General features: G+C 40.7%; 1 protein-coding gene across 12 annotated transcripts in view; it reads left to right on the top strand.

Moving 5' to 3' along the window:
* The window catches only part of BPTF (bromodomain PHD finger transcription factor), a 64,331-nt gene that overhangs the window by 22,514 nt on the left and 14,759 nt on the right, over positions 1 to 27,058 (top strand). For 4 of the 12 annotated variants that reach the window (XM_028712952.2, XM_028712945.2, XM_028712895.2 and 1 more), the window contains 21 exons: positions 2,073 to 2,246; positions 2,493 to 2,695; positions 3,108 to 3,463; positions 4,384 to 4,515; positions 4,840 to 4,969; positions 5,750 to 5,885; positions 6,256 to 6,507; positions 6,830 to 9,191; positions 10,408 to 10,532; positions 11,640 to 11,768; positions 11,877 to 12,027; positions 13,612 to 13,735; positions 15,645 to 15,897; positions 16,790 to 16,951; positions 18,895 to 19,046; positions 20,029 to 20,152; positions 20,940 to 21,160; positions 22,420 to 22,648; positions 22,860 to 23,782; positions 24,732 to 24,814; positions 25,750 to 25,975. In XM_028712952.2, the coding sequence (XP_028568785.2) occupies positions 2,073 to 2,246; positions 2,493 to 2,695; positions 3,108 to 3,463; positions 4,384 to 4,515; positions 4,840 to 4,969; positions 5,750 to 5,885; positions 6,256 to 6,507; positions 6,830 to 9,191; positions 10,408 to 10,532; positions 11,640 to 11,768; positions 11,877 to 12,027; positions 13,612 to 13,735; positions 15,645 to 15,897; positions 16,790 to 16,951; positions 18,895 to 19,046; positions 20,029 to 20,152; positions 20,940 to 21,160; positions 22,420 to 22,648; positions 22,860 to 23,782; positions 24,732 to 24,814; positions 25,750 to 25,975 (6,647 nt within the window). The remainder of the gene's footprint in view (positions 1 to 2,072; positions 2,247 to 2,492; positions 2,696 to 3,107; positions 3,464 to 4,383; positions 4,516 to 4,839; positions 4,970 to 5,749; positions 5,886 to 6,255; positions 6,508 to 6,829; positions 9,192 to 10,407; positions 10,533 to 11,639; positions 11,769 to 11,876; positions 12,028 to 13,611; positions 13,736 to 15,644; positions 15,898 to 16,789; positions 16,952 to 18,894; positions 19,047 to 20,028; positions 20,153 to 20,939; positions 21,161 to 22,419; positions 22,649 to 22,859; positions 23,783 to 24,731; positions 24,815 to 25,749; positions 25,976 to 27,058) is intronic. The other 8 variants (XM_028712968.2, XM_028712959.2, XM_028712931.2 and 5 more) reach the window with 7 other exon arrangements.

Raw genomic sequence — 27,058 nt, 5'->3', positions numbered from 1 at the left:
TTCACTGCCATCCCTGACACTCTGTTTGTCTTCGACTGAATTAATAGTATCCCAGATTTAATGCGGATAGACTTGTGTTGCTGCAGCCTTCAAATATTTGGGATTACTACTATTTATTTGGGATGCGGGTGACGCTGTGGGTTAAACCACAGAGCCTAGGACTTGCCGATCAGAAGGTCGGCGGTTCAAATCCCCACGATGGGGTGAGCTCCCGTTGCTCGGTCCCAGTTCCTACCAACCTAGCAGTTCAAAAGCACACCAGTGCAAGTAGATAAATAGGTACTGCTCCGGTGGGAAGGTAAACAGCGTTTCCGTGTACTGCTCTGGTTCGCCAGAAGCGGCTTAGTCATGCTGGCCACATGACCCAGAAGCTGTACGCCGGCTCCCTCGGCCAAAAAATCGAGATGAGCGCCACAACCCCAGAGTCGGCCACGACTGGACCTAATGGTCAGGGGTCCCTTTATCTTTACTATTTATTTATTTTGTCCAGCCAAAGCTGTTACGAAAGATAAAATACATAAGACAGAATGAAAGCAGAATAAAATGCATGACATGGTTAAAATAATTATTAAAATCAGGCATCCTGCCCGATAAGAGTTTGATTCCCCCGAATAATTTAACTTATCCCCACAAACTTTTCTCCTTAAAATTGACGCTCTAAAGGCAAAACATGCCACTTTTTGTGAGGTGTAAGAGGACTTGTTCCCTAATAAAAAGTTTATCACATACTCATCTCAATCTCCCAATTGGGAGATTTAAATCTTTGCTCTTGAGTCCTCATAGATTGGGCATACCAGTAAGTAGTAGAGTAAGTCTTCAGGCACATTACCTCCACATGGGCAAACTTTTTCTTCATAGGGGAATTTGAAATTACGTTTCACATGGATTTGCACTGTGTTTATTTTTAGAACTCCCAGAATGCATTGGCTCATATTGTAGTATGGCATGCAAAGGAGTGAGAGCCTCTTGGGCGACAGAGCATGATCCCATGGATGCCATGTTGGGGACATCCCACAGTAAAAATACTTGGTGTAATGGCCGAGATTGTAGAGTATGCTCACAGAAATGAATGTGAATAGATCAGAATCAGTGTCATCGATCTCATGCATGTGAACCTCTTTTGGAAAGATTTGGAGAATGTGTAAATAGGGGGGAAGTATCATTGTATAGAAATGACGGCAATATATTATTTTTATATGATAGATATAAAGACCAGTTGGGAAACTATGTCTCTAGGGTGCTGTTCCACGACTGCAGAAGTTGTGAATACCACAGCAATATGTACAGGCTTATTTGCATGGATGTTTCTTGCCCAACTAGCAGCCTCAGCAGCTTGTTGTGAACCTGTTAGGAGTTGTTTTGTTGCCAGTGATCTGAGAATTTACTGCCTTGAATAATGTGGTATCATCTTCAGTGCTGGCCATCTTGATATTTCATCCTTGATTTCAGGTGACTCATGATAAGATTGATAGCAACAATTCAAAAATAATTGCCCCTCTTTTAGTTCTGTTCATAATTAAAATACTTTTGTTTATTCCTCCCTGTCCTCTTACTCATGTCTCCTACGTATTCCTTTTGTGCATTGGAGACTGTCTTCAGTAATCCTCTCTGTAAGCTCTCCCACCTAACCAAAATATACAGCTCCCTTTATGTAAAACATGTATCTGGGAAAAGTTGTTGTCTAACCCCTCTTCCCATGTAATCGTTTCAGTGTTCAAAGGTTGTGGTTTTTTAATGTGGGTGTGCATACAAATTCAACCTTTCTTCTTCTCCCACTCCCCAATGGGATTTTTCAGAATGTGTAATTTGGTTATTAATCATGTTTGCTAAATGCAGGAATAACAATGTGCTTAGCTGTTGAGCTAAAATAAGAAATATAGTGGCTTTTTAGAAGAAGGTGCACGTAATTAAAATATATACAACACCTGTTGACTTAAATTCAGAAATAAATTATCATTTATATTCTCATACTATTGATGTTTCAGCACCTTTTGATTTCAAGATGTTCATTTTGCATTTTAAAGTCCCCTTCAGGTAATACTACATACATAAATAGTTCCTATCTTTCACAGATGAAACTGCTAAGATGGTTCCCAGCCTGAACGTTGGTCCTTCCACTGAAGCACTTTTGTCTGATCCAGAAAACAGCTGTAGCAATGTACTAAATTCCATGCAGGATGAATCAATGAAGGCTTCTGATGAAATGGAAAATATTGAAGGAGGATCCCAGAGCTCAGAGGAGCTAGGTAAAAATAAAGCAGTCTTTTTAGATTAGCTCAGGCATAGACAAACTCGACCCTCCAGATGTTTTGAGACTACAGTTCCCATCATCCCTGACCACTGGTCCTGTTAGCTAAGGGTTAGATGGAGTTGTAGTCCCAAAACATCTGGAGGGCTGAGTTTGCCTATGCCTGGAGTAGCTGATTGCTGCTCCTAAAATGACACTTTTCAGCAATATCTGTACTAATTGGCCTTTCTGTCTCCTGTTTAAGTGGGTGGTTTGTTTTGGTTTTTGACAGGGGATAGATCTAACAGTGAACGAAGTGAATCTCCAAACACTGGAAGAGGCACGCCGGGTTCAACACGGATGGTCACCAGGTTACGAAATCCGGATAGCAAACTCAGCCAGCTGAAAAGTCAGCAAGTTGCTGCTGCTGCACATGAAGCAAATAAGCTATTTAAAGAAGGCAAAGAGGTTTGTGTTAATTTTGCAGACTTTTTACTGCAGACATACTCCTGTTCACGGAAAGCAAAATGAAGGTGGTCACCTGGTGGCTTCTACTGGGTGGCGAAAACTAACAGCACAATCTTATTCATGGCTATTCAAAAGTCAGCTCTATTGATTTTAACAGAACCTACACCTGGGTATAAGTAGAGTTTGTTTCTTTAGGAAAATCAACTTTGAAGACAAGTTTATCCTTAGCTTAAGTTCTTACAGTCTGAGCCTATTTCATCCTGTGCACATATTTATAGATTAAGAGCTACATTTTCTAATCCTCGCCATTACATTTCCTAAAGATAACAGGGATTGGGCTAACACTAAAATCTAAGACCAAAGATTGTAATTTTTAAAAATTTGTGTGCATTTTGTTTTTTATTTCAATAAGGTCCTTGTGGTTAATTCCCAAGGAGAAATCTCCCGACTGAACACGAAGAAAGAAATAGTGATGAAAGGAAACATCAGCAATTATTTCAAACTAGGCCAAGAAGGGAAGTACCGTGTGTACCACAATCAATATGCCACCAATTCTTTTGCTTTGAACAAGCATCAACACCGGGAAGATCATGACAAGAGGCGACACCTCTCTCACAAATTTTGTCTGAGTCCTGCTGGAGAGTTCAAATGGAATGGCTCTGTCCACGGGTCAAAGGTTCTCACGATATCCACCCTGAGATTAACAATAATTCAGCTAGAGAACAACATCCCATCCTCATTCCTTCACCCCAACTGGGCTTCACACAGGTGAATATAGTTGTGATTTTCATCATTTTTTATGCAGTGGTTTTAAAAATTATATAGGTTGGATCCAGACTTGCTTGTGTATGAACCATTTGTGCAGGAACCTGCAGAAGAGCTTCCCTGCTGGTGGAAGCAGTGGGGGGAGTGGCACAATAGTTTTTACCTATTGCTCGTTTCCCTCAGGAACACTTTCCATGCTGTCTGCAGGCTTTTCAGGGGCACAGGTTGCTACATGAGAAGCTGGAATTTGCAGAATAAATAAATGCCCTGCTCCCTTTTTCTGAGCATAAGTTAGTATACAGCTTGTAAGTTAGTATAAGTTAAGCACCATCAACTTGCAGGGTAGCTGAAGAAGATGAGTTTACAGTAAAAGTTGACAGGGTGGAAATGGAAAAAAAGAAGGGAAATTGATGTAGTTGTCTCAGTTGCATGCACATAGGCTTTGTTGCAGGCTGAATTACAGTGGTACCTCGGGTTACATATGCTTCAGGTTACATACGCTTCAGGTTACAGACTCCGCTAACCCAGAAATAGTGCTTCAGGTTAAGAACTTTGCTTCAGGATGAGAACAGAAATCGGGCTCCGGCGGTGCGGCAGCAGCAGGAGGCCCCATTAGCTAAAGTGGTGCTTCAGGTTAAGAACAGTTTCAGGTTAAGTACGGACCTCCAGAACGAATTAAGTACTTAACCCGAGGTACCACTGTAGTGTGTTGTGCCATACGTTCCATAGAAACACTATTAGGAGGGATTTTAATGAAGAGAGGTAGTGTTTTATAATATATAATATATAATTTATACCTTGCCCATCTGGCTGGGTTTCCCCTGCCACTCTGGGCAGTTTTGTTTTAAAGTATGCTATTGACGTAGCATTTATCCTACTGTATGCAGCGAATGTATTGCTGATAATATTTTTGTCACCTGTAGGTCTAATTGGATCAAGGCTGTGCAGATGTGTAGTAAACCTAGAGAATTTGCATTGGCTTTAGCCATATTGGAATGTGCAATCAAGCCAGTTGTCATGCTGCCAATCTGGAGGGAGTCCTTGGGACACACCAGGTAAGATGTCTGAATGAGTGAAAAACATAAGTCTACATTAAAATATGTTCAAGTACTGTACTGGGGAATTTAACACCATTATAAAAAAAAACCTCTTGTCAGGCACACTGAAAATTCACGGGCACAGTTTTTGCAATATGTTCGCCCCCTGGAAGTTGACTCATGTCATTTAATCTCAGCAATGGAAAAACTACTTTGAAAGTTCAACAACAGTGTACTTTAAATGCTCTTGATTCAACTGCATTCGGTGTTTGTACGGCAGCGTGCAGCTGTTTGTGTATCTGTAGTATAACTGGCCCAAAAGAATGTGTATCTTGCGATTAGGTTGCGCAGAATGACAGCTATTGAAAGAGAAGAAAAGGAAAAAGTGAAAAAGAAGGAAAGAAAACAAGAGGAAGAAGAAACCATGCAGCAAGCAACATGGGTGAAATACACATTTCCTATCAAACATCAGGTACAGTTTCTGCATAGTAATCTTAAGTAAATGTTTTTAGCAGATTTCTGCTCTTCCTTTATTAAATTTAAAAGGCTGTATGGGGTGGGGGTGTTTTTTTTTTTTAACATGGTGAGTAATAGGATCGATGAAAAGAGAGAACTTGAGACTGATTCGTGTCTTGGCCATTGTTTAATTGAATAATAATCCATGATGGATTGTAATCTTACTCTGGTGATAGAAGAGAGATTTCACCAAACATCTTTGATACTTTATGTGCATAGGATGTGATTTACATATCCCAGTTCCAAGTGTAAGAGAAATTTGAGACAGGTCAAGATCCCATGTACTCCATCTATTCAATGAAGATGATTTCCTTTTCCTTCTAGCCCCATGACAAAAAAGCCTAAAAACAAAATATAGTAGTAAGAGTTATCCATAACAATCACTAAGAAGTCTATGTGGAACCCTTTGATAAGCCCTTCTAAAAAAAAAAAGGCCCGAGTAGCTGCATAGATGCATCCCTAGTATTCTTTGTGTGGAAATCGGGGTTCTAGGAACCCAACTGGTCATGGCAAATCTGCATCCCTAAAATGTTGTTGCTTTTCTATGTGCATTACTGTTGGGAGCAGAGGCTATTTCTAGTAGTGTGCTCAGTCCTTTTTCATGCATTTATGTTGCAGATCTGTGTTGTAGCCATTCCTGCAGCATTTGTTGAAAAGCCATCTTTTATTTTTGTAACTGTATATAAGCTTTTAAAGTAAATTTATTATTTTAAAATGTGTCTGTAATGCTTTACAGGTTTGGAAACAAAAAGGAGAAGAATATAGAGTAACAGGGTATGGTGGATGGATCTGGATTAGTAAAACTCACGTTCATAGATTTGTACCAAGATTACCAGGAAATACTAATGTCAATTACAGGAAATTACTGCCAGGTGAGTGTAAAATATCTTTGCTTTGAAATAATTTTTACTGTTAGTTACTGCATCATAAACAGGCCTTCACAGCACTATAGTCAAACCTCAGTTCTCGAACAGCTCCATTTTTTAACGTTTTGGGATACGCAAATGCATTCATGTATTGCTTCATTCTAAGTTTTGAGTATTTTATTGTAAGAATTTTGCCTTTTTAATTACAGTTATATTTCTGAGTTCAAAATTCTGTGTTTTGGTGCAAGAATCAATACATTTGAATACTTTTGTTATACACCATAACTTAATGCTCTCTTTAATGCATGCACCCTGAGAGTTTGAAAAGGTGGCATAGAAATCTTATAAGTAAATATACGTGTCCTTTTTTAATCAGCAAAAAGTGAAACTACTACCATCCCAGAAAAACAGCGTGAACTGGATAAAAGGAAAACTCCAGCAAAAGTGAAGGTCGAGCATGGTTCTTCGAAAGAAAAGATAAAATACTTCCGTGAGCCACACAAGAAGGACCAAAAAGAAACTGAAAATTCCGAGACCACAAAGAGAGCTCAAACCAAGGAAGAAAATGAACCGCATGAAGAAAAATCTGAAATCAAACATTTTGAAAAATCAGTTCATGCAAATGAAGGTATTAAGCATTTAAGGCATATGGGTGGGTGGGTGAGTATTTAGGTTTACACGGATTAATTCTGTTTAGCAGAATGTATGTGTGCTTATGTAAATCTGAGAACAATTGGGGGGGCGCATTAAAAAAAAATTGAAACTGTGAATGTCAGACACTAAAGACCCATTGACACATTCACCTGCACACATATGGAAGCCACTTCCCGTTGCTGTGGTCACACACAGTTGTGATATGTATGAATGGAACCACGTGGGTTAGGTGAAACAGGTCGGAAAGACCCAGTAATTACCAAAATGTCTTACTGAATTTAAATTGTTCTTCACAGAGAAGAAAGAAATTGGTGAAGGTGATAAAGACATCAAGGAAGAATCTATGGAGGTTGATGAAGTGAAAGTGGATACCTCCACAAAATATGAGGAAGCCCCAGTCAGTGTGGATTTAATCAACGTCAGCGAGAGTTTCCACTTAAGGACATTTTACAAAAGGAAAGTAAAATCATCAAAACTAGATGGACTGCTTGAAAGGAGAGTAAAACAGTTTACACTTGAGGAAAAGCAGCGACTAGAAAGAATAAAGCTCAAATCTGGTTCTAACTCTTCAGGTTGTAAATTGTTGAGACAACAGGAGAGTGAGGATGACCTACAGTTACCTAAAGCAGGAGATGAGAAGCAAGTAGATTTGACATCCCAAAGCAGAATTGATACTTCAGACACAAATCAAACGGAAGATCCTGTTAAAGACCGCTTGTCACCTAGCAATCGCCACTTTACCAAAACCAGTGAATCAGTCCAATCTTTGCCTTGCTTGAATAGGCTTTTAGAGGGAGAAGCAGGTGCAACTTCAGTTCAGTGTCCAGATGCTCAAAGTTTGAAAGCAAAAGATAGTAATGAAAGTGTTTCTGAATCCATGGATACGGATAACCCTCAAGTGCAGAGTAAGGAGAAAAGCACTGACTGTTTGAAAACAGAAGACTCTAAACCAGTAGAAAACAAAGAAACAACAACATGTGGTATCTTAGAGGACAACGCAAAATGTTTGAAGCAAGCAAATACTGAGTCTCAGTGCGGAAATGTTATTCGGCCAATGGTAACTGAAAGCAGCTGTGAAGGAGACACTTCATCTTCAACTGAGATAGGAAATGAAGCGTTAACATCTGAAAAACATGACTGTGATTCTGCAGAAGCTCGTAGGTTAGAAAATCATCCCAGCATGGTATCTCTGCAAGCAAAAGAGAGTCTTGTGAAAAACATTGCAGATGCGTCTGAACCCAAAATTGCATTAAATCCAAAGCAGACTCTCGGGGGCCTAAAATCGCTGCATACTGAGCTAATTTCAGAAAAGGCATTTGAAGCCCAAATTCCTGACGTGATTGGAGAAAATATTATTGATGAGGTGGTGAAGACTAAAATCACTGAAACAAATGGTGAAAAGCAAGACCAGGAGAAGTGTGTCCCACCGAGTTCCATAAACAAGTGTTTTGATCAGATTAAGAGTATTGCTGACAAAAATAATAATAAAAACGGGGAATTGAATACACAAACGGAAAAGGGGAAGCCAGCAGCATTTCAGATTAATGGAAAAGACACTGATTTTAAAGTATTACCTAATGAAGAGTGCTTAAAGAGAGAGACACTTGCACAAACCGAGAGCGGCGTTGACTCGAAAATCAATAATATTAGCAAAAGCAACCCTCTGGTCAAATCATTTTCTTCTAACGAATCTCTAAAACCATTTATGAATGGTGATATTGCAGTGGAAGATGCAAATGATAATTTGGTCAGTAAGTTGGGTGTACAGAGTTCTGTGGGTGGTGATTCTAGAGAGAATGATATGTCTCAGTCTAATCAAAGTACTGGAAGAAAGCAGTGTTCTCCTGAAAGGTCTAGTCTTGTTGATGACACATCCATCACATCTCTCCATTCCTCCAGTGAAAACAATATATATAATGAAACCGAATGCATGGAGATTGAACCACCTTGTGTTACGAAAACTGCTCCATCACCTGTAATTTCCTGTGAGGAATCTAGCTTGAGTAATGACTTTGCTGATCAGAATGGATTACCGATAAGCAACAAAATCGAAAGCGTCAACGGAGAAAGTGTAGTAAAAGCCGTTGTTACGGAAGTGACCACCACGTCAACTGTTTCTACAGAATCCAAAACTACTTATAAAGTATCTGGATTGTCAGCCATCAAGGAAGATAGAGAAAGTGGGGTATCATCCATGGAAAACTGTTCTGTATCCACTGTAACCACCACCACGACCACAACGACCACTGTAAGAAAACTTACCGCTCCCACTACAGATAGCAATACTGATGTCATTTCCGTAAAGGAGCACAGCAAAACTGTGGTAACAGCAACAGTGACTGATTCCTTGACTACTGCAGCGGGAACCTTGGTGACTTCTATGACAGTCAGCAAGGAATATTCCACAAGGGACAAAGTGAAGCTCATGAAATTTTCAAGGCCGAAAAAAACTCGTTCTGGAACAGCCTTGCCATCTTACCGGAAGTTTGTTACCAAAAGCAGTAAAAAGAGCATATTTGTTTTGCCCAATGACGACTTGAAGAAGCTAGCAAGAAGAGGAGGGATTAGAGAGGTTCCCTGTTTCAACTATACTGCGAAGCCTGCTTTGGATATTTGGCCATATCCATCCCCGAGACCAACGTTTGGTATCACTTGGAGGTACAGTACTAACAGCTCTTTAAAATCATTTGGGTGGGAGAACATGTCTTCGTACAAATGGTAGGCGTGTTATAATCCAGCATGAAAATTCGGCACTTCAGGTGTTCTCGCTTTTATAACATCATGGTGTCCCATTGCGCCCGAAGTGGTTTAGTCATGCTGGCCGCATGACCCGCAAAGCTGTCTGCAGACAGACACCAGCTCCCTCGGCCTGAAAAGTGAGATGAGCACCGCACCCCATAGTCTCACCTTTGACTGGACTTCACCATCCAGGGGTCCTTTACCTTTGCCTTTATTAAATAGGCTTTTGTTTAACCCTCATTTTGTCAGTATTTAGTGATGGGATTTTCAAAAAGAACAACCATGGTTCATACCATAGCAATATTCCACTGGCCTAGTCTGGAGCTTGACGATACCTTGGTGATTTCCAGAATGGCAGTTTTAAAATAGAAAACACTAACTAACAAAACAAAATAAAATAAAATATCAAGGCATCCAAGATTATTCAGCTTGCTTTACTTGAGTAAGGATTTTTTAATTGCACACCCTTGTTTCATGTACAGTTTTTTTCAGTTGGTTAAGAGCACTAGTATCTAGTAGTTTATCATACTTTGTTTGAAATTGTCAGCTAGTGTCCTCTACACATTTTGTATGTTACCTTCCTTTATAATATCGATGTGGGTGTAGGAAAACATTTGGGTAAGATCCAGTGGTATCCATCTGCCAACAAATATTATTATTATTTAGTTATGTATTTTGCAGCATTTCTATACTGCTTGACTATAATAAAACCTCAAAGCAGTTAAATGCATTTCTGTTTGGTTCAATGGGACTTTCCCTTCCTTCCCTCGCATGGGGCCCCCAAGTTGGGGTGTTGGGAGGGACTACAGCAAAGTCCGATTGCATGAAGTTGGATGTCACCCAATACCTACATATTTGTAGGAAAAAGTCAGCTATTATGTGGACCTCTGTTTCAGAAATATTTTGGACCTGTTTGGTTCATTCTAAAAACTTGCATAGAGCAAGATCCAATATATGATAGCACAGGCCTGTATAATGAGTACCACAGATTTTTGTAATTTATATGAAAATACACTTCACTTTCAGCTGTAAAGTGAGAAGCTTTGCCTTATCTCTGAGAACGATGGCATTTAGACCAGCTGCTTTGTGAAATTAGAAGTGATTTACATGACTTCCTTTATTGTTATTTTTCTAGATACCGACTGCAAACTGTAAAATCTTTGGCCGGGGTTAGCCTTATGTTGAGGTTACTCTGGGCATGTCTGAAATGGGATGACATGGCTGCTAAACCCCCACCTGGTGGAGGAACTACACGTACAGGTAGATATTTTAGGAATAGTTAATTTTGCTAATTTATAAAAACATTGCTGGTTAAATATTATTTCAGAACTTGTAGTACGCATTATAAACTAGAGTCTTTTGAAGCAAAAAGGTTTGTTTTTGTTTTTTGGTTTTTTTCCTGAGAAAGTTTATCACGGATGGATCCATGATAACCTCTGTCATATTCACTAGACCCGTCTCAGTCTGGTTTCCAGTTTGGCACTGAAATTTCCTTCCTCCTAAGCAATCTTCATCAGGAGATTTGGGGAGGGTGAGGTCTGGCTATGCTGATTATCCCCTTGGAATCATTTGAGATGAGAACTGGAGTCATTGTATTTCACTGGTTCCATTCCTTCCTGGCAATATTCCCTTCCAACTCTACAATTCCATGATTCTGTGATTCCACGTGGTATGGGTGTCGTTAAGTGGAACAAGGAATGTAAGGCACATTGAGCCCAGATTCAGGTGTCACATTCCCAGTTGACCAAACTATGGGTTGTATCCAGTGAAGTCATCCTGTTAGTGCAAGGACTTCCACCTTTGCAACAGTACTTCCTCTCTCTTTGCCCCCCCCCCCCCCCGTTTGCTCTGAAGGGTTGGAGGAAACCCAAAACTGATTTTGGGGGGCACAGCTGGTGTGCAACGAGAGGTAAAAAATGTTGCATTGTGCAGGTGGCAGTCCTTGCACTGTCAGGACAACATCATTGGATACATTGAACACAAGCTCAAATGCTCCTTCTATCTGTACCTGATTACAGGGGAGACTTCCTGCTTTATTAAACCACAGTTACTTTGAGGTCTAGGAAACTGTGTTTTAGCATTCTCTACAAACAAATATCAAAATGTGTTTTGCAGTCCTGATTTACAAAGAGTCTTAAGCCAGCTACCTGTGTCAGGCATCATGGAGACACTGTAGTTTAGCAAACTGGAAAGTTTTCTCTTTCTAATTATAGAATAATAAGTTATAACTGAAAATAAATCTGGACTGTTTTTTAACAAAATGCCAATATTTCCATCATGTTATTTGAGAATAAGTTGTTCCAGAATTTGTGGAGAAACATTTCTTACTAGACTTGCAATTGAAACTTTTGAAATTATTGTTTGTAGACACATCGGAAACGGAAATAACAACAACTGAAATAATCAAGCGAAGAGATGTTGGTCCATATGGAATTCGATCGGAGTACTGTGTACGGAAAATTATTTGTCCGATTGGTGTTCCAGAGGCCCCCAAAGGTAAGCATGAATATAAAATTCCCAAGTTACTTATAGAGGAGTATGTGAATTTAGGGGGACACTATCAGATACTTAAACTGAATATTAATTTGCCTTCTGTTCCTGCAGAAACTCCTACGCCTCAGAGGAAAGGGCTTCGGTCAAGTGCATTGCGACCCAAAAGGCCAGAAACTCCAAAACAAACAGGCCCTGTTATAATTGAAACCTGGGTAGCGGAGGAGGAATTAGAACTATGGGAAATAAAAGCATTTTCTGAAAGGTAATCTAATAGCTTAAAATCAAGTTCTTTGACTTGCTTTTTGAACGTATTTAGATATGTAAATATCCTGTTGGGTGTGGATTTAATATCTAAAATAGCAAGTTTAAAGCTGCAAAATTATTTTGAACTATGTGTGCTCTCTAGTAAGTAGAAACAAAAGTACACTTGACACCATCAAATAGATATACCTTCCGTTGGCATGCCCTGCTGTCAGTTAATGGAAAACTGGGAAACCAGAGATATGAAGCCAAATATTTGGTTGGCTAATTGCAATCAGTATGTGAATTTGAAACACTTAAGGGTGGTATCTATTGTTGAGCAAGCGGAAGACCACTCCCCCTCCACGACTTTCTACCCAAAAAGCCTCTCTAGGAGTTTGGGAGAACCTGACATTTTGGGTGATGCAGTGCGGGCAGAGGAAAAGGGAGAAATGTGCTGTGCAAACTTGCCTTCTGTTTGTGCAACATCGGATACGACTCCCAACACTTTAAACTGTGCAGTCCTCTTTTTGTTCCCCAGCCCCAAAAGTATTGAAACAGGACAGAGATGTCACGAAGCTGACGAAAGCAGGGGTAAAAGCAAAAGGAGTAGAGAGACCAGGGAGGGAATGAGTAGGAAACAGTATGCAAAACAGCTAGAGAAACTGTTTCCTACTCATTCCCTCCCTGGCCTCTCTACTCCTTTTGCTTTTACCCCTGCTTTCGTCAGCTTCATGACATCTCTGTCCAGTTTCAATATTTTTAGCTTTCTACATAATCAGTACACCTACTTTCTGATTTCTCTTTAAACTCAACTTTTTAAACTTCAACCTTTCTTGTCTCATTATGGCAACAGTGCTGTGTGTGCTTACCTTATATGTTTTTCCTGGTTTCTGTTGCAACTTGGGTTCCAGTTTTCTTCACATCAGGCCTCTTTATTAACATTTATTCCTGCCAGCCACCCGGTGCATGCTCAGTATATTCCATCTGGGCTTCCTCCTCCCCCAGCACACACACACTCTTTTTGGACCATGCCACCACCCCTTTGCCTTTTTTGCTTATCCACACAGTTCTAACTATGTCTCCTTTCAGATTTAAGCTCAGTCAGTTCTCACTGAAGCTCCCTGGGATGCCCCACAGGAGAAAGAGGAGGGAGGTATTTTTGCCAATTCAGGAGACCCTCTAGAAAATATTGTGGATGGTGGTCTGGTGGCTGCAGGGAAAGGGGGAAATAAAATGAAAATCGCCCTCTTCTCCCCTTCATTGCAAGCCTTTGCTGATTCTCAGTCTCTTCTGCAAACTTGCCTTCAACTCTGGATCCAACCCATAGAGTTTCTCTTGTAAAAGTGCATAAACTGTGAGAATGTTCATGGGAGCTGCTTGTCATTAAACTGGCAGAAGGTGACAGCCAGATTTAAGAAAGTTCGCACATAAGCAAGCCTATATGCAACAGGGCGGCACTAGAAAATTTCTGGAAATTAGATGTAGCATTTCAGTAACACTGAGAATTGGTTCCTATCACATAAAATGGGCTGTTGGTATAAAATGCATGTTTTGTAGTAATTTGCAATGCCCAGTAGTGATTTTCTGTTCATCTCTTTGACAGAGTGGAGAAGGAAAAGGCACAAGCAGTTGAGCAACAGGCTAAGGTTAGTGAACAGAAGAAGGCTGAGGAATTCAAGGCCCAAATGGAGGCTCAACTAAAACAACAGCGATTGGCTGCCCAGCAGGTGGGGTAGCTCTTGGTAGTCCCGCCTGTTGAAGTTTGCATTGCTTGCATTTGTGCATCCTAAAATAAACATGGAAGTGTCTCTTTCTTACACAGAATTGTTCAAATGTTTTCATTTGAGTAAATATTTCCATATCCCTATCGGAAAAACTACATTGCGATACTAAAATTAATCATTTGATGTGCTCTTAATATTACACATACAGTGGGAATTTGATTCTCTCCTTCAGGGTTGTGTTTCAGTCTTACAAAAGTGTCAGGGTCGATGTTGCTAAGATACCTAAATAACCTAGATCTCGTGGAAGTAAGGTTTGACATCCTGCCAAGTACAGAATCGGAGACGCTTCCATGTTGGAATGAAAACTAAATTATTAATTTGTATAAATCAGTATTTTTAAAAGTGGATACACCTTCAGTCTCCTAATTCTGACACATGCATGCAGTCATAAAAATCTGTAACTTTTCCTGTTTGCCCAGTAAAGAATGGTGTCACCGCTGCAAAGTTCTTTCAATACTTATTCTTCTTTCTAAACATGTCATTCATTATTTATTTTTTGGAAAACTTATGTCTATCTCAACAAAATGTCCACTCAGGGTAGCTAATGATGAATTAAGATGCAACCCTGTTTGTTTATTTATTTTGCTTGCTTGCTTGATATATTTTAGTACATTTGACTTTCAAAACAAAAGACGTTATAATAAAAACTAAACCCACATTAATACAAAAATAAGACAGATGAAAAGGGTAGCACCCACGGAGGGAAGGCAACTGAAAAATGTCTACCAAAATAATACTTTCTTCAGTGACTGCTTAAAATTTCTTAATGACAAAGCCATTCTTTCTGTTTTAGATAGCTGATACAATGCCGCTCCAGTTAAAAAGGGGGGAAAACCCAACCAATTCCCCTTTTCTCTAAAAATGTGTTATTTTTATAGCAAATCACTGTGTATATGAGGGGCATGTAACAAAATAGAAATACAACCAACCACTGTAGTGATTACAGCTATTCAGACTGTTAAAAACCACTTAATAATGAGAATGAAGATAATATTTCTTTCAGATATTTAGTCTTCCTTAAATTGATTTGGTTAATGTTTAGTTATGAACCACCTTTCTATACATTATTAAACATTAAATAATGTAATCAGAAAAGGCTATTTACTTGAAGTGAAGTTTTGAAAGCATTGCTTTATATGGGTTGGTTTTCTGTTAATATAACCTGGCCTTCCCCCCTGCCAAAAAAAAATTTAAACACAAACCCTGTACAACACATTTTAAAATAAGGTGGAATTCAGCATCATTCTAAGGCAAACAGTGTCTGTGCAAGCATATCAGCTTCACATACGGAACAACCTTCCCCTGCATGCTGTTCTGGGGTGCTCTCCCAACCCAACCCCAATTTTCAGGGTGCAGGATTTCTTACGTGAAATCCTAAAGCAGATCAGTATTATTACCACCTACAGGTTACAAATGACAAGAGCGGAACACCCCCTAGCGGTCGTAGCAAGAGGAGAGATTCAAAGCAAAGGCAACCTGCTTGGTAGCTCTGTCTCATAGCTGCTACGGTACACCAGATCCAGTCTAGTCAGACTTTCAGCAGATAATAGCTTGGCACTTGTGAACACTTGTTCTTTGGAAGCCTTCCTATTGCTAGCTCTGTCTGCACATACGGTGGCATCTCACTTTTGAAAATTCTTGCTTTTGAAATGACTTTCACGCGAAGCACGTGGTACAGACATACACCTACTTGCAAGTCCGGCTGTGTTTAACGTGACTTCCTTTCCAATGAGCATTCATAAGATCACAACAGCCTTAGTGTGCTTTTTTAACATAGGGTGAGAGGGCTGATATTGTAGAGCGGACTAGTGGTAGCTTTTCTTCATTTTACCCCTCTGCTTAACTTCTTTAGAAGCGACTGGAGCAACAGAAGCAGTTGCCTGCCGTGTGTGGCGCCGCTACAGCTACAACTACCAGCGGTACGGCAACCACCGTCTCCACTCCTCAGAAAGTTATGGTTGGCCCATTGCCACGCTCTATTCCCAGTGGAACCAAAGTGGTGCTTGCTACTAAAGTGGGATCTCCAGCTACAGTAACATTCCAGCAGAACAAGAACTTTCACCAGACTTTTGCTACCTGGGTTAAACAAGGCCAGTCTTCATCAGGTAAATGAGTTAGTTTAAAAAAAAAGAAAAAAAGACGGAGAATCTTCACCCTTTAAAAACAAAACACATATAAACAAATTTTTACTTGTACTATTAGAGGTGGTTCATATGCCCAGGCATCTCTTAGCCATGATCTCCAATGGGATAGGGGACTGCCGAAAAGCTCGCAGCTGGGAAGCAGTCACACAAAGTATTTAAAACCTAATTGATGCTCTCTTCAGCTACATCCTTGAACTGGGAAGAAAGACTTTTTTCTGTTAAAAGCTGTAGTTGTGGGTTAACACATTTGTCAATATGGGGTATGGGGTGTGCCTCAACTGCTTTATAAGGGCATAAACTGGTTTAGGCCAAGGCTCATTCATTGAGCCTAGCACTCATGTCTCCTCAAGAGAACAGTCACGTTTCCCAGCGAAGCTCAAAGCAATGCATGGTCGTGATGGGGAAAGCTTACCCCTATATTCTGATACTCAGAAAGGTATGTTGCCTCTGTCATAAAGGTTTGAAATAGCTGTCATGGCTAGCAGCAGTTTATAGATTTAATTCATGTAAGGATGTCACCATTCCTTGTGGTAATGAATTGAGTTGCGTGAAGCAGCCCTTCTGTTTCATCTGTCCTGAAAATTTTCACTGGGCGAACTGAAGTACTGTAAAGATGGGGCTTGTTTTTTTAAAGAAGCATTTCTTTATCCACTGTTGCGACCATTCAAGATTTTATAATCTTTATAAGAAAGTGCCAGCTCTTAAGACCTTTCCTTGTCGAAGAGACATTATTTAGAGCACACAGCATTTTAAATGAAACCATGCCATAGGTTTCTACAGTGCTGCGATGATACTTGCTGCTAGTGGCCTGTCTCGAGAAAACAGAAACTGACCGCCATTCCTGTTTTGTTAGCCACAAGCACAACTGCTACATCGGCAACAACTATTTCCAGCAGTGGTCAGACTTTCCAGATTGCAAGCAGCCCAGTGACTATGGCAGGCAAGGTGATAACAAAGCTGCCTCTACCAGCAAATAGCAAGATAGTTGCTGTTAACGTCCCAGCCACTCAAGGAGGTAGGAGAACGCCGTTGCAGTTTGAACTCTTTCTTTCTTGCTCATTCCATTTATGAATCGCTTTTTCATAAAGCATCACAAAGCGATTTCAACAATGAAAACATCAAAACATGCATGCAAATGCAAACTGGAATTATAAATAAATAAATACCCGCTTAAAATACTTTTTAGAAAAAGGAGGTCTTCAGCAGGGGCCAAAAAGACAATAGAGACAGTGCCTGTCTGGTATGTAATGCAAGAAGGTTCCAAAGGCATATTTTCATAGGAAAATTGAGTGGTCACATTTCTAGCTTTTTAAAGTTTCTCCAGTGGGAATTTGTTCCTGTTTGAAATGATCTATCTTTGATATCCCTTTGCTGACCTACATAATGTTCCACATTATCAGCTTTTGAAGACTTTAGTGAAAAAAACTACTCTCGAGCTTAATAGAAGGGCTGCATATGCCTTTCAGTATGTTGGGAAATGGTTATATTAGAGAGTTCCCAGGCTTTTACTTTTATTGCCGTTGACCATGGAAAGGCTTTGCTGGTTGAGTACACTGTGTTGCAGCAGTTCCACACCTACTTTCAGGACTATCTTTGACGGCATGCTAGTTAATACCAGTATGAAACTGAACAGAGGTGTTAGCTGGGGATTTGGAGCACCGCGTGCCAAATACGCAGTAGACACCCAGCAGGCTCACTTGCTTGCACTTTCTCTCCCCCCCCCCCCAAAAAAAAAAATCCATCTGAATTGGGAGAAGCTGTGAAAGTGCTGGACCAGTACCTGGAGACATGATTGGCTGAATGTGGGCTGACCAACTGAATCCTGATAAGATGGAGGTGCTATGGGAAGTTAGTTCCCAAGTTCAGGAATTTGGAAGGCAAGGCAGTTCTGGGTGATATAGCACCCTGAAGGGATGGGTACTTCTCAGTTCTAAGATAACACTCGGCGCACAGGTAGCTTCAGTGGCCAATCCAACCAAATACTGCACTATACCTGTGTGCTAGTGGGCTCAATTCAAGTGGTTCTAGTGGTGTACAAAGCCCTAAAAGGCTTTAGGCCCAATTACTTACAGGAATGCCTTTTGTACAAGTAATGCCTTGTGCTTTCATATCTGCAGGGGAGGCCCAGCTAGTGGTCCCGTCAGCTGGAATATGTGGGTTAGTCGCATGATATAGGAGATACAGGATTTTCTTTGCATTGAGGCTCCCTTTGTAGCATTCTCTCCCCAAGGGAGTTCAGTCCCCCCCCCCCCTTCTACAGTTTCAGACACCAATTAAAGACTTAGCTATGCGTTTGAGTTTTGTCTTTGCTATCTGGAGAGATACAGATGTAATGTGTAGACTTTGTTTATGGTAGTTAAGCGATTAAGAGAGAACCATGGGATCATGCACTGCCTTTCCCCTCCACCGAGTGAATTTCTTCTTCTGTCTTAACCATGATAAAGGAATACATTTAGCAAGGAATCTGGTTAGCCAAAATACTGGTTGCCAAAATACCATTTCTCTGTAGGGAAGATCGAAAGATGTCTGTGCCAGATTAGAATTGATATGTGTGATCCTTCGTGCCGTTCCCGATTTCTCAGTTGAAGAAGGAGCTGTCATTCTGCTCGCAGGTTTTCTACAAGATGTGTCTGTTAAATCATTTTTAAACCCAAACTAAGACCTGCTCTTCTGCTTTAACTCCCTTGTAAACTTTCAAAATTCAGAACTATTCTCAGCGACTAAGATTGCTTATTTTCTTTAGCGATGTACAAGTTTGAGGCATAGTGTGGTTCTTATTTAAGTGAACATGTGTCAATGCTCCCTGCAGCACCCCAGTACAAACCCTCCTGAACGTGGATTCATTCTTTAGAGACCTGTATAAATATTCTGCAGAGTGAGTCACATCACCTAAAACAAGAGGGTGTTAATCTTTTACTTAGTAATGTTTTTAAATTGATGAATACTTTCCCCAAATAGGTGTAGTTCAAGTGCAGCAGAAAGTGTTGGGTATCATTCCATCAACTACTGGATCAAACCAACAAACATTTACTTCATTCCAGCCGAGGACAGCAACTGTAACTATTAGGCCAAATAACACAGGGACGGTGTGTACAACGAGTGCTTCACAAGTAAGATTGTTGTTGTTGTTGTTGTTGTTTAAGATTAATGATCTTGTAGTTTTGTAATAAGGTTGCTCTTGGACTCCATTTGAGATGGCGTTTAATCTAGAAACTATTTACAGTGCCAAAACTCGGACCTAAAAATCTGAAACCTAAACCTAGAGTTTCATACAATTGTTGATTTTCTTAAGAGACACTCATTGTCCCAGTTTGCGCATAACACTAAGCCAGCATCCTGGACCAAAGCTTGCGTCGGCTGCACTTTTCTACTCCTCCGGCACTACCTGGAGCTAAGCCATGGTTGCTGTAGGAACCTGCATGTTTCTGCTAAGTTATGGCCTGGCTGAGCATTATGGACGAACTAGAACATTGTCTACCTTTGTCACTTATCTCTCAGTAGTTCTTTACCATGGGGACTTGCTTTAAATCAGCTGGCTTCTGGGCCGGTTCAGGTCTCCTTGCTACCCATGATTGAAGAATGCCCCAAGGGATTTTTTGTTTTATGAGTCCTCTTGTGTGTTTCTCTCGGTCCGTCTGTCGTTTCTTCCAGTTTTTCCTTAATACATACATGATTTCATTTTTCATAGCACTGGAGTTTTATTGTTGTTGCAAATGTTCAGGTTGCATTACATAAATAAAACTTCATGAAAAGAAATATGAATGGAGATGTTTGAAGAGCGGTGGATTAACCAGAGAAAAAGTAATGTAGTTTGCACCTTAAAAAGGCTTTTGAAAAGTGTTTCGGATAAATAAAAAGCTTGGGGGGCGGAACCCAAAGTAAAAATTTAACAGTATATTGTTATATATTGTTACATTTTATATTTAACTTTGGGGGATGTTTTCCTTTTTTCAACTTTTAGCTTACCTGAAAAACCATTTTTTAAAAATGGTTTCTTAAAAGTGTTTTTTTTCCCCATATACGAGTCACAATATGTATAGAAATAAGTTTAGTTGAAGAAAAAGTTGACTGTTTTCCTTGTAACTTGTGTAGGTAATGGCTGGGACACCTCTCCGGCCTGGGATGACAGTCATAAGGACACCACTTCAGCAATCAGCATTAGGAAAGACCATCATTCGAACACCTGTCGTGGTACAGCAAGGTATTCTTCCAACTAGTAGGTTAATTTTGATTTTTAAACCTCCAGTATGTGAAATCCATGATTTTTTTCCCCTTCATTTAAAAAAGAAAAATAAGTATCATCAACACTAATTCAGGCATGTCTGTGTTAGGGTTTTTGCTTTAAATTACTGATAAAACTTAAACATTTCGGGCCAGTCAGCTGAATAATACTAAAAAGAAAGCACTATGCTACTTATTTTTGTTTCTGAATCATAAATACGATACTCTGGCTGGTATTCAGATTGTTCTTAGGTTCAGACAAGGTGCTTCTGCTAGACGATAGGAATCTTTGCCTTCTTTTTTGTGGTTAGAAAAGCTGAGATCCACTGCAGACTGCACTGAAGGCTTCTTTTTCAGAAACACGAGTCCAAATCCATCTTGGACTTCCATAACTAGTTACGTGTTCCTGTACATCCTGGCTTCTATCAAGAGTGGCTAAGCTTCGTCCCTTCAGATACAGTTGGGCTACAACTCCTATTATCCCTGGCCATTGGCTATGCGGTTGGAAATTGAAGCCCAGCAACATCCAGAGGACCAAAGCTTAGCCACGTTGGCATATATTATAACTAAGCTGCAAAATGAGGAAAAGGTAATACTAGGCTGCATTTTTTTCATGGCTTTGAAGAGACATAGAGGCACATGACTGGTCAATGGACCCAGTGATTTTACTGGTCAATGGAACTTGGTAGATGGGAGGGAGAAGCAGCCTTGGAATTCTTTTTCGCAGAGGCTTCTTGTGTTGGGAACAGCTTCTTAATAATACAAATGATATGTCCATGCAGGCCAGACCCAGCAAGTAGTGACCCAGATAATCAGAGGTCAGCCTGTTTCCACAGCAGTGTCTAGCGCTACCACCGTTTCTGCAAATCCAAAGGTAGTGACAACTTCAGGAGCCCCTTTGCAGCACATGCAGCCGCAAGTTGCATCACCACACCCACCTCGTCCTCAACAGGGTCAGGTGAAACTTACAATGGCGCAGCTCACGCAGCTCACACAAGGACAGGTAAGCTTTCGTGGTGTTTGTTGTGTGGCGATGATTTGCCTTTCCTTGCACGTGCAATGTCAATTTAAAGCAGGCATCTTCTGAGTTAATAACTGCATCTACCACATTTTTGTAAGCTAAGGTTCCTCTACCACGTGAGGTAAATGGGTTGCTCTCAAATGATATGTTTAGTTTCTGTTGCATTATTGTTGAAAAACTTTTCTTTTCTTTTTTCCCCTTTTTTTAATGATTTCCAGTTTTACAGTCATTTTAACATTTCAACACGCAGAAAGAGGAGGAAGTCCAATTTTGAAATGTTAAAATGACTGTAAAACTATTGAAATGTATATGAAAATCTCTCTCTCTCTCTCTCTCTCTCACACACACACACACACAACATTTCAAAACTTTGCTTCCTTCCACCTCTTTCTGCGGTTCCTTAAATTTATTTGTATCATTTCCTGCATATTCTAAATTAACTTAAGTTATTCTTTTATTCATCTACTTTAATTATTTATTCTTATGAAACTGCAGGTTATTACAATAATGCTGCCAGTGTCTTTATCTGTTTACAAATTATTTGTACATATTCAATAAACCATTTCCATCCATTTATAAAAAGTTTATTATCTTGATTTCTTATTTTTCTAGTAAATTTCACCATCTCTGCATAATCCATAAGTTTTTGTATCCATTCTTCTTTCATCGGGCCTTCTTCTTTCCATTTTGGAGCAAATAACATCATTGCCGCTGTAGTCGCATATATGAATAAATTTCTATACTGTTTTGGTAGTTCTACCCCTATAATTCCCAGCCTTCTGTGTGGGGTTTGTTTTTTTAAAACAAATGTTATTTTAAACATCTTTTTCAATTCAATATATATTCATTTCCCAGTAAGCTTTGTTGTTGAAAAACTTTTCAATTTCCCCCCTCTTTATTTGCAACAACTTATAGGTGTGGTAAATGATTTTTCAGAAAAGACTGCTCTTTTTAATAACCAAATGCCAGAGCTTGTGGGTGAAATCTTACCCACTAGCGATGGAAGGGATTCTCTCTCCTCCCTGCAGCTCCTGAGTATTCGATCAAGATTTTGTCTGAAAGGTTGGGGGGCCTCCGGGAGCAAATTGTGGGTGGGTGATTGCAGGGAGGAGAAGGGGACGCACCAACATTGGGTGTCACCAACCATTCCAGCTGGAAAGTTCATTACACGGTGCAAGCCCTTGATATACTCCATTGGGATCTTTTGTGGGTATTGACGTTTACATTTCCCCCACTTTTAGGGTGGCAGTCAAGGTTTGACTGTGGTGATTCAAGGGCAAGGTCAAACCACTGGGCAGTTGCAGTTGATCCCGCAGGGTGTCACAGTAATACCAGGACCAGGACAACAGCTAATGCAAGCAGCTATGCCAAATGGTACCATCCAGCGGTTTCTTTTCACCCCACTTCCACCAGCAGCAGCAGCTACTGCAGCTAGTACTACGACAACTACAGTTTCCACCTCAACACCAGGTAGGGTTGTTTTTTAAAATATATATATATATATATATTAAATGGAAGCAAATGCATTTCAGCTTTGAAAGAAAAGTAGTTTTTCCTTAGGGAATGCTTTTCGGGCTTAGAAATGCTGAAGCCTTGTGGTGGCTTCTTAGAGAAGGAAAGCTGCTCCTCAGATTGTTGTTAGTAGGCCTCTGAAGGTAAGTCCTGCTTTTTATCTTCCCAGCTGCAGGAGAACAGAAGCAAGCTTCTCAAGCACAGACCCAAACACAGCCAGCGCCAGAGCTTCCTCCTCCTCCTCCTCCTCCTCCTGAACCCCAGCCGCCTCAGAGTCAGCTCCAAGGCCAGTCTCAGGGGCAACCCCAGAGTATTCAGCCTCAGCCTCCAGCTCAGACGCAGCCTACTCAATCTCCGCCTCGGGCTGAAGCCCAGGCAGCCGCCGAAGCTCAGCCTCCAGCTTCACTTCCATGCCCAGTCATCTCCGAAGCACAGCCTCCAGTATCGCAACCAACCATAACTCCAGCCACTGCTCAGACTCCACCCCAGAGCCTTCCACAAGGGCAGCCTTCAGCTCCAGTTCAAAGCCAGGCCCAGTCAGGGGTACACCCACAGACCCCGCCCAAAGTTCAAATGATTCAGCCAGCTCAGGTCCAGACTCCAGCGCCACAGCACGTCCCCATGCAGCCGCATCCTTCGATCCAAATCCAGACTCCGCAGCCCCAGGTTCCAACTTCGGTTCCAACTCTGCCCCCCGCGCCAAACGTAAATCAAGTCACCGTGCAATCTCCACGTCCTCAGCTGCAAATCCAGCCACCGCAGACTAAGGTGATCACAGTCCCGCAGCTTCAGCAGCAAGTCCAGGTGTTCTCTCAGCTCCAGTCCCATGTTGTGGCTCAGATACAGGCCCAGCAAGGTGGTCTGCCTCAGCAAATTAAACTTCAGTTGCCTATTCAGATTCAGCAAGCCGGCCCGGTGCAAGCTCATCAGATCCAGAACGTGGTAACTGTTCAAGCGGCCAGCGTTCAAGAGCAACTGCAAAGGGTTCAGCAGCTCAGAGAGCAGCAGCAGAAGAAAAAACAGCAGCATATTGAAATTAAACGTGAGCACTCCCTCCAGGCTTCTAATCAGAGCGACATTATCCAGAAACAGGTACACTTATCCAAAGACATCTTCACTCCTGTTCTTGGCCGTCAAGCTATATGCATGTGATTCCTTTGGCCTGTGCATTTGGTTTAAATCTTAGGGGTCTTTCCTTATTAAAATACATTGCATATCCCTTTTTTGTAAATGTAACACATGTTCTGTATCTAATATTGGTTTTTTTAAGTACTTGGTGGCATCTGGCTCATGATTTACTACATCAAAGTTTGCTGCCAGGGCGTTCAGGGGAGAAGAGACTTGGATCTGATTGCTCAGTCTTCCACACTATTTCCGCACTACATTTTTTCTGTAGAAGAGAAGACTTGGCATGATAGCAGCCTAGTGTTGTAAGCTACTAGTGATGGATCTGGGGAAGAAAATTCATACACAGTCAATTCTGTTGCCATACTGCAGTGTTAGAGTAGGTGACGTCCCCGTCCTCCCACTTGTTAAACTTCAACTCCCATCATCCTTCACCATTGGTCATTCTGCCTGGTGCTGATGGAAGCTGGCGTCCAACAACATCTGGAGGGCAACATGTTGGCTATCCCTGCTATAGTGCCATACATCTAAAATACTTTGAAGGCTTCTGTACAGAATTGAAGGAGAGCTTCAAAAGCATTTTGTAGTCCTCTTTAATTGAAACTCGGAGAATGCTTCACTCTGAGCTCACGTACTTCTCCATCAAATCTTCCTCTGCAGCTAATATCCCACCCCACCCCTCCTGATCTGCTTCTTCCTCAGCTTTAGAAGGAGTCAAGGGCTCCTATTTCCCTTCACCAGAATTGCACAGGCAACTGCTGAGCAAATGAAGGTCGCTTTTACTTTACTGGCAATGGGTTTAATCTCTGTGACGCTCAGGTTTAAAATTACCTGCAGCTTTAAAAGTGTGTTTCATTTTGTCGCTTTTTGCCATCAAAGGTTTTGATTTCCCACCCCCCACCCCCTTTTCTTGAAGGTGGTAATGAAGCACAACGCTGTGATCGAGCACCTAAAACAGAAAAAGACGTTGACCCCTGCTGAACGGGAAGAGAATCAGCGGTAAGGCAGATGGACAGACATTAAGCAAGGCGTATGGTGCCTTTCAGTATTTTCCGGTGTAGAAGAATATGTGCTAATGCAAACGTTTACTACCAACTTACTCATAGAAATGATTGCTCATGTTTGTTTGAGCCATTGTGTCATGAACTGGCTGGGTGCAAAGAAGTGGTGGGAGTCAACAGCCGGGGAACCCCCAAGGGAGAAGATCTGGAGCCAGGGGATTGGTGGTGGGATGACAGTGAGTGGTCAGAGGGAGAAAAGGGAGCAGACTAGGGGGAGAAGGTGTTGGAAGGTGAAGAGGTAACAGGGTTTAGTGAGCAGGAAGAGTCTGGTGGAGAGCAGAATTGGAGGCTGGAGAGGAGGAGGGGGGATAAGAGGCAGAGAAGAAGCCCGGGGGTCTCTTTTCTCCTGCTGCGACCATACTACTCAATATTGCGATCTCTTTTAAGTAACTTCTTCGAACCTCTGATCCTACACAGAAACCATAAAATGCACAATGCTACAAAATTGGATAACAGTATGTTTTTGTAAGCATCCCTTTACTTAAACCGCTCCATGTTTTTTCTGCATGCCAACAATATGACCTGACATCGTCCCATGTCTGCTGGTATTTTTACTATTCCGCAAAATTTGAACGGTGGAAAAGAAAGGAAAGCTGTGAATACAGAATATTATTTAGAGGGTTGGGGTGCCTGTTTATACACCTTGTAGCTTCACATAATGTGTACTAACATCTAGTATAGAGGCTGTGGTACTATAAAAAGATTTGGTTTCTGATTGATATTTTTTTCTTCTCCCTAAAAATGCTCTTCAGCTTTAGTCATTATCTTAAAACTATTCTTATTTTTATTTGATTACTAAATGCAATCTTTGTGGTTCTCCATCGCCCCCTTATTAGTCTCTTCATAATAGTATTTTTTCTATTTCTTCTCCAGAATGATAGTGTGCAACCAAGTAATGAAGTATATTCTGGATAAGATAGATAAAGAAGAAAAACAGGCTGCTAAGAAACGAAAGCGAGAAGAGAGTGTGGAACAAAAGCGCAGTAAACAGAATGCAACTAAACTCTCGGCTCTGCTCTTCAAACATAAGGAACAACTTAAAGCGGAAATACTAAAGAAAAGGGCACTTCTGGACAAAGACTTACAAATTGAAGTGCAGGTAAAATGAATTTTTCTCCTTAACGAATTGTTGGGCTTATTTATTTGACAATGTAAGAGAAAGTTCAGAGCTAGACTTTTTGTACTCATGGATATTCCCACTCAATATATGCATTTTAACTTAAGTGCATTCTGTCTCAGTGCAGTTTGCCACATTTTAGCACTTTCTCTCCCATTATATTCCCTTGGCCTTCACTCTTGACTGATGATCCAGAACCCCTGTTAGCTGAAATCTTAATTGGTCCGTTCCAGACAGATTTAGCACTGTGGGAATTCCATGCCGTCTTACCACAAAGCAGAACAATATTTAGGTAAAATATTTAGTTTCCACCTACTTGCAGAGTAATTTGTGACTCCTTTGGTCATCTTGGATTAAGTTGCCGCTTCACATACATTTCTAATTTTTGTCTCTCATAGAACTGCTTATTAGTGCCCAAGTCAGATCCTTAAAAACACCTCGTATGGGTGTTTTCTTACTTTTTTAGTAGTTATAGTAAAAATAAATTTGTATGTTTACTGAAGATTAGCGATAGCAATCAGCAAAGGGCTAATCATTCACATTTCTAGGTATAGTTCATCATAGTCTTAAATCTTTCCTTTGGGTTTTGGTGAGATTTGCTTCCTTAGGCCTCCAAAACAAAGGCTAAGTTGATATAAAGTTATACACATGAATATGCCTATGCAGAGCTATTTATTATTAAGGAAATGTTGGTGTATTGATAAATTAGGCACAGATACTACATTAAGATAATTCCATTTACATGTTTTCCTGTTGTTTTGCATCTCATAAAACTAGATCTGTGTGCCTTGTTCTCTTCTTTGGTAGCAAACTGATTTCTGATTTCTTGACAGAGCTTTGGCATCCCCCTAATCATTAATTAATTTACCTCTTAATGCCAGAACAGACTTCTAAGCCGTTTACAAAGTATAAATACCCATTAAACAACATTATGGAAATGCACAAGTCCACAAATGCTGTGGTCCAATAAATTCTACGCAGGGCAGCTCACAGTATCATAGTATATGTGGCGACTATTTTAGGCACATCCAATTGATGCGCAGGTCTTTTTGGACCTGGAAGAAG

This window comes from Podarcis muralis, chromosome 2 (genome assembly GCF_964188315.1).
Source record: "Podarcis muralis chromosome 2, rPodMur119.hap1.1, whole genome shotgun sequence".
Classification (NCBI taxonomy): Eukaryota; Metazoa; Chordata; class Lepidosauria; order Squamata; family Lacertidae; genus Podarcis; species Podarcis muralis.
Note: the sequence above shows the minus strand (reverse complement) of the source record. Positions and strands in the feature narration are given on the sequence as shown.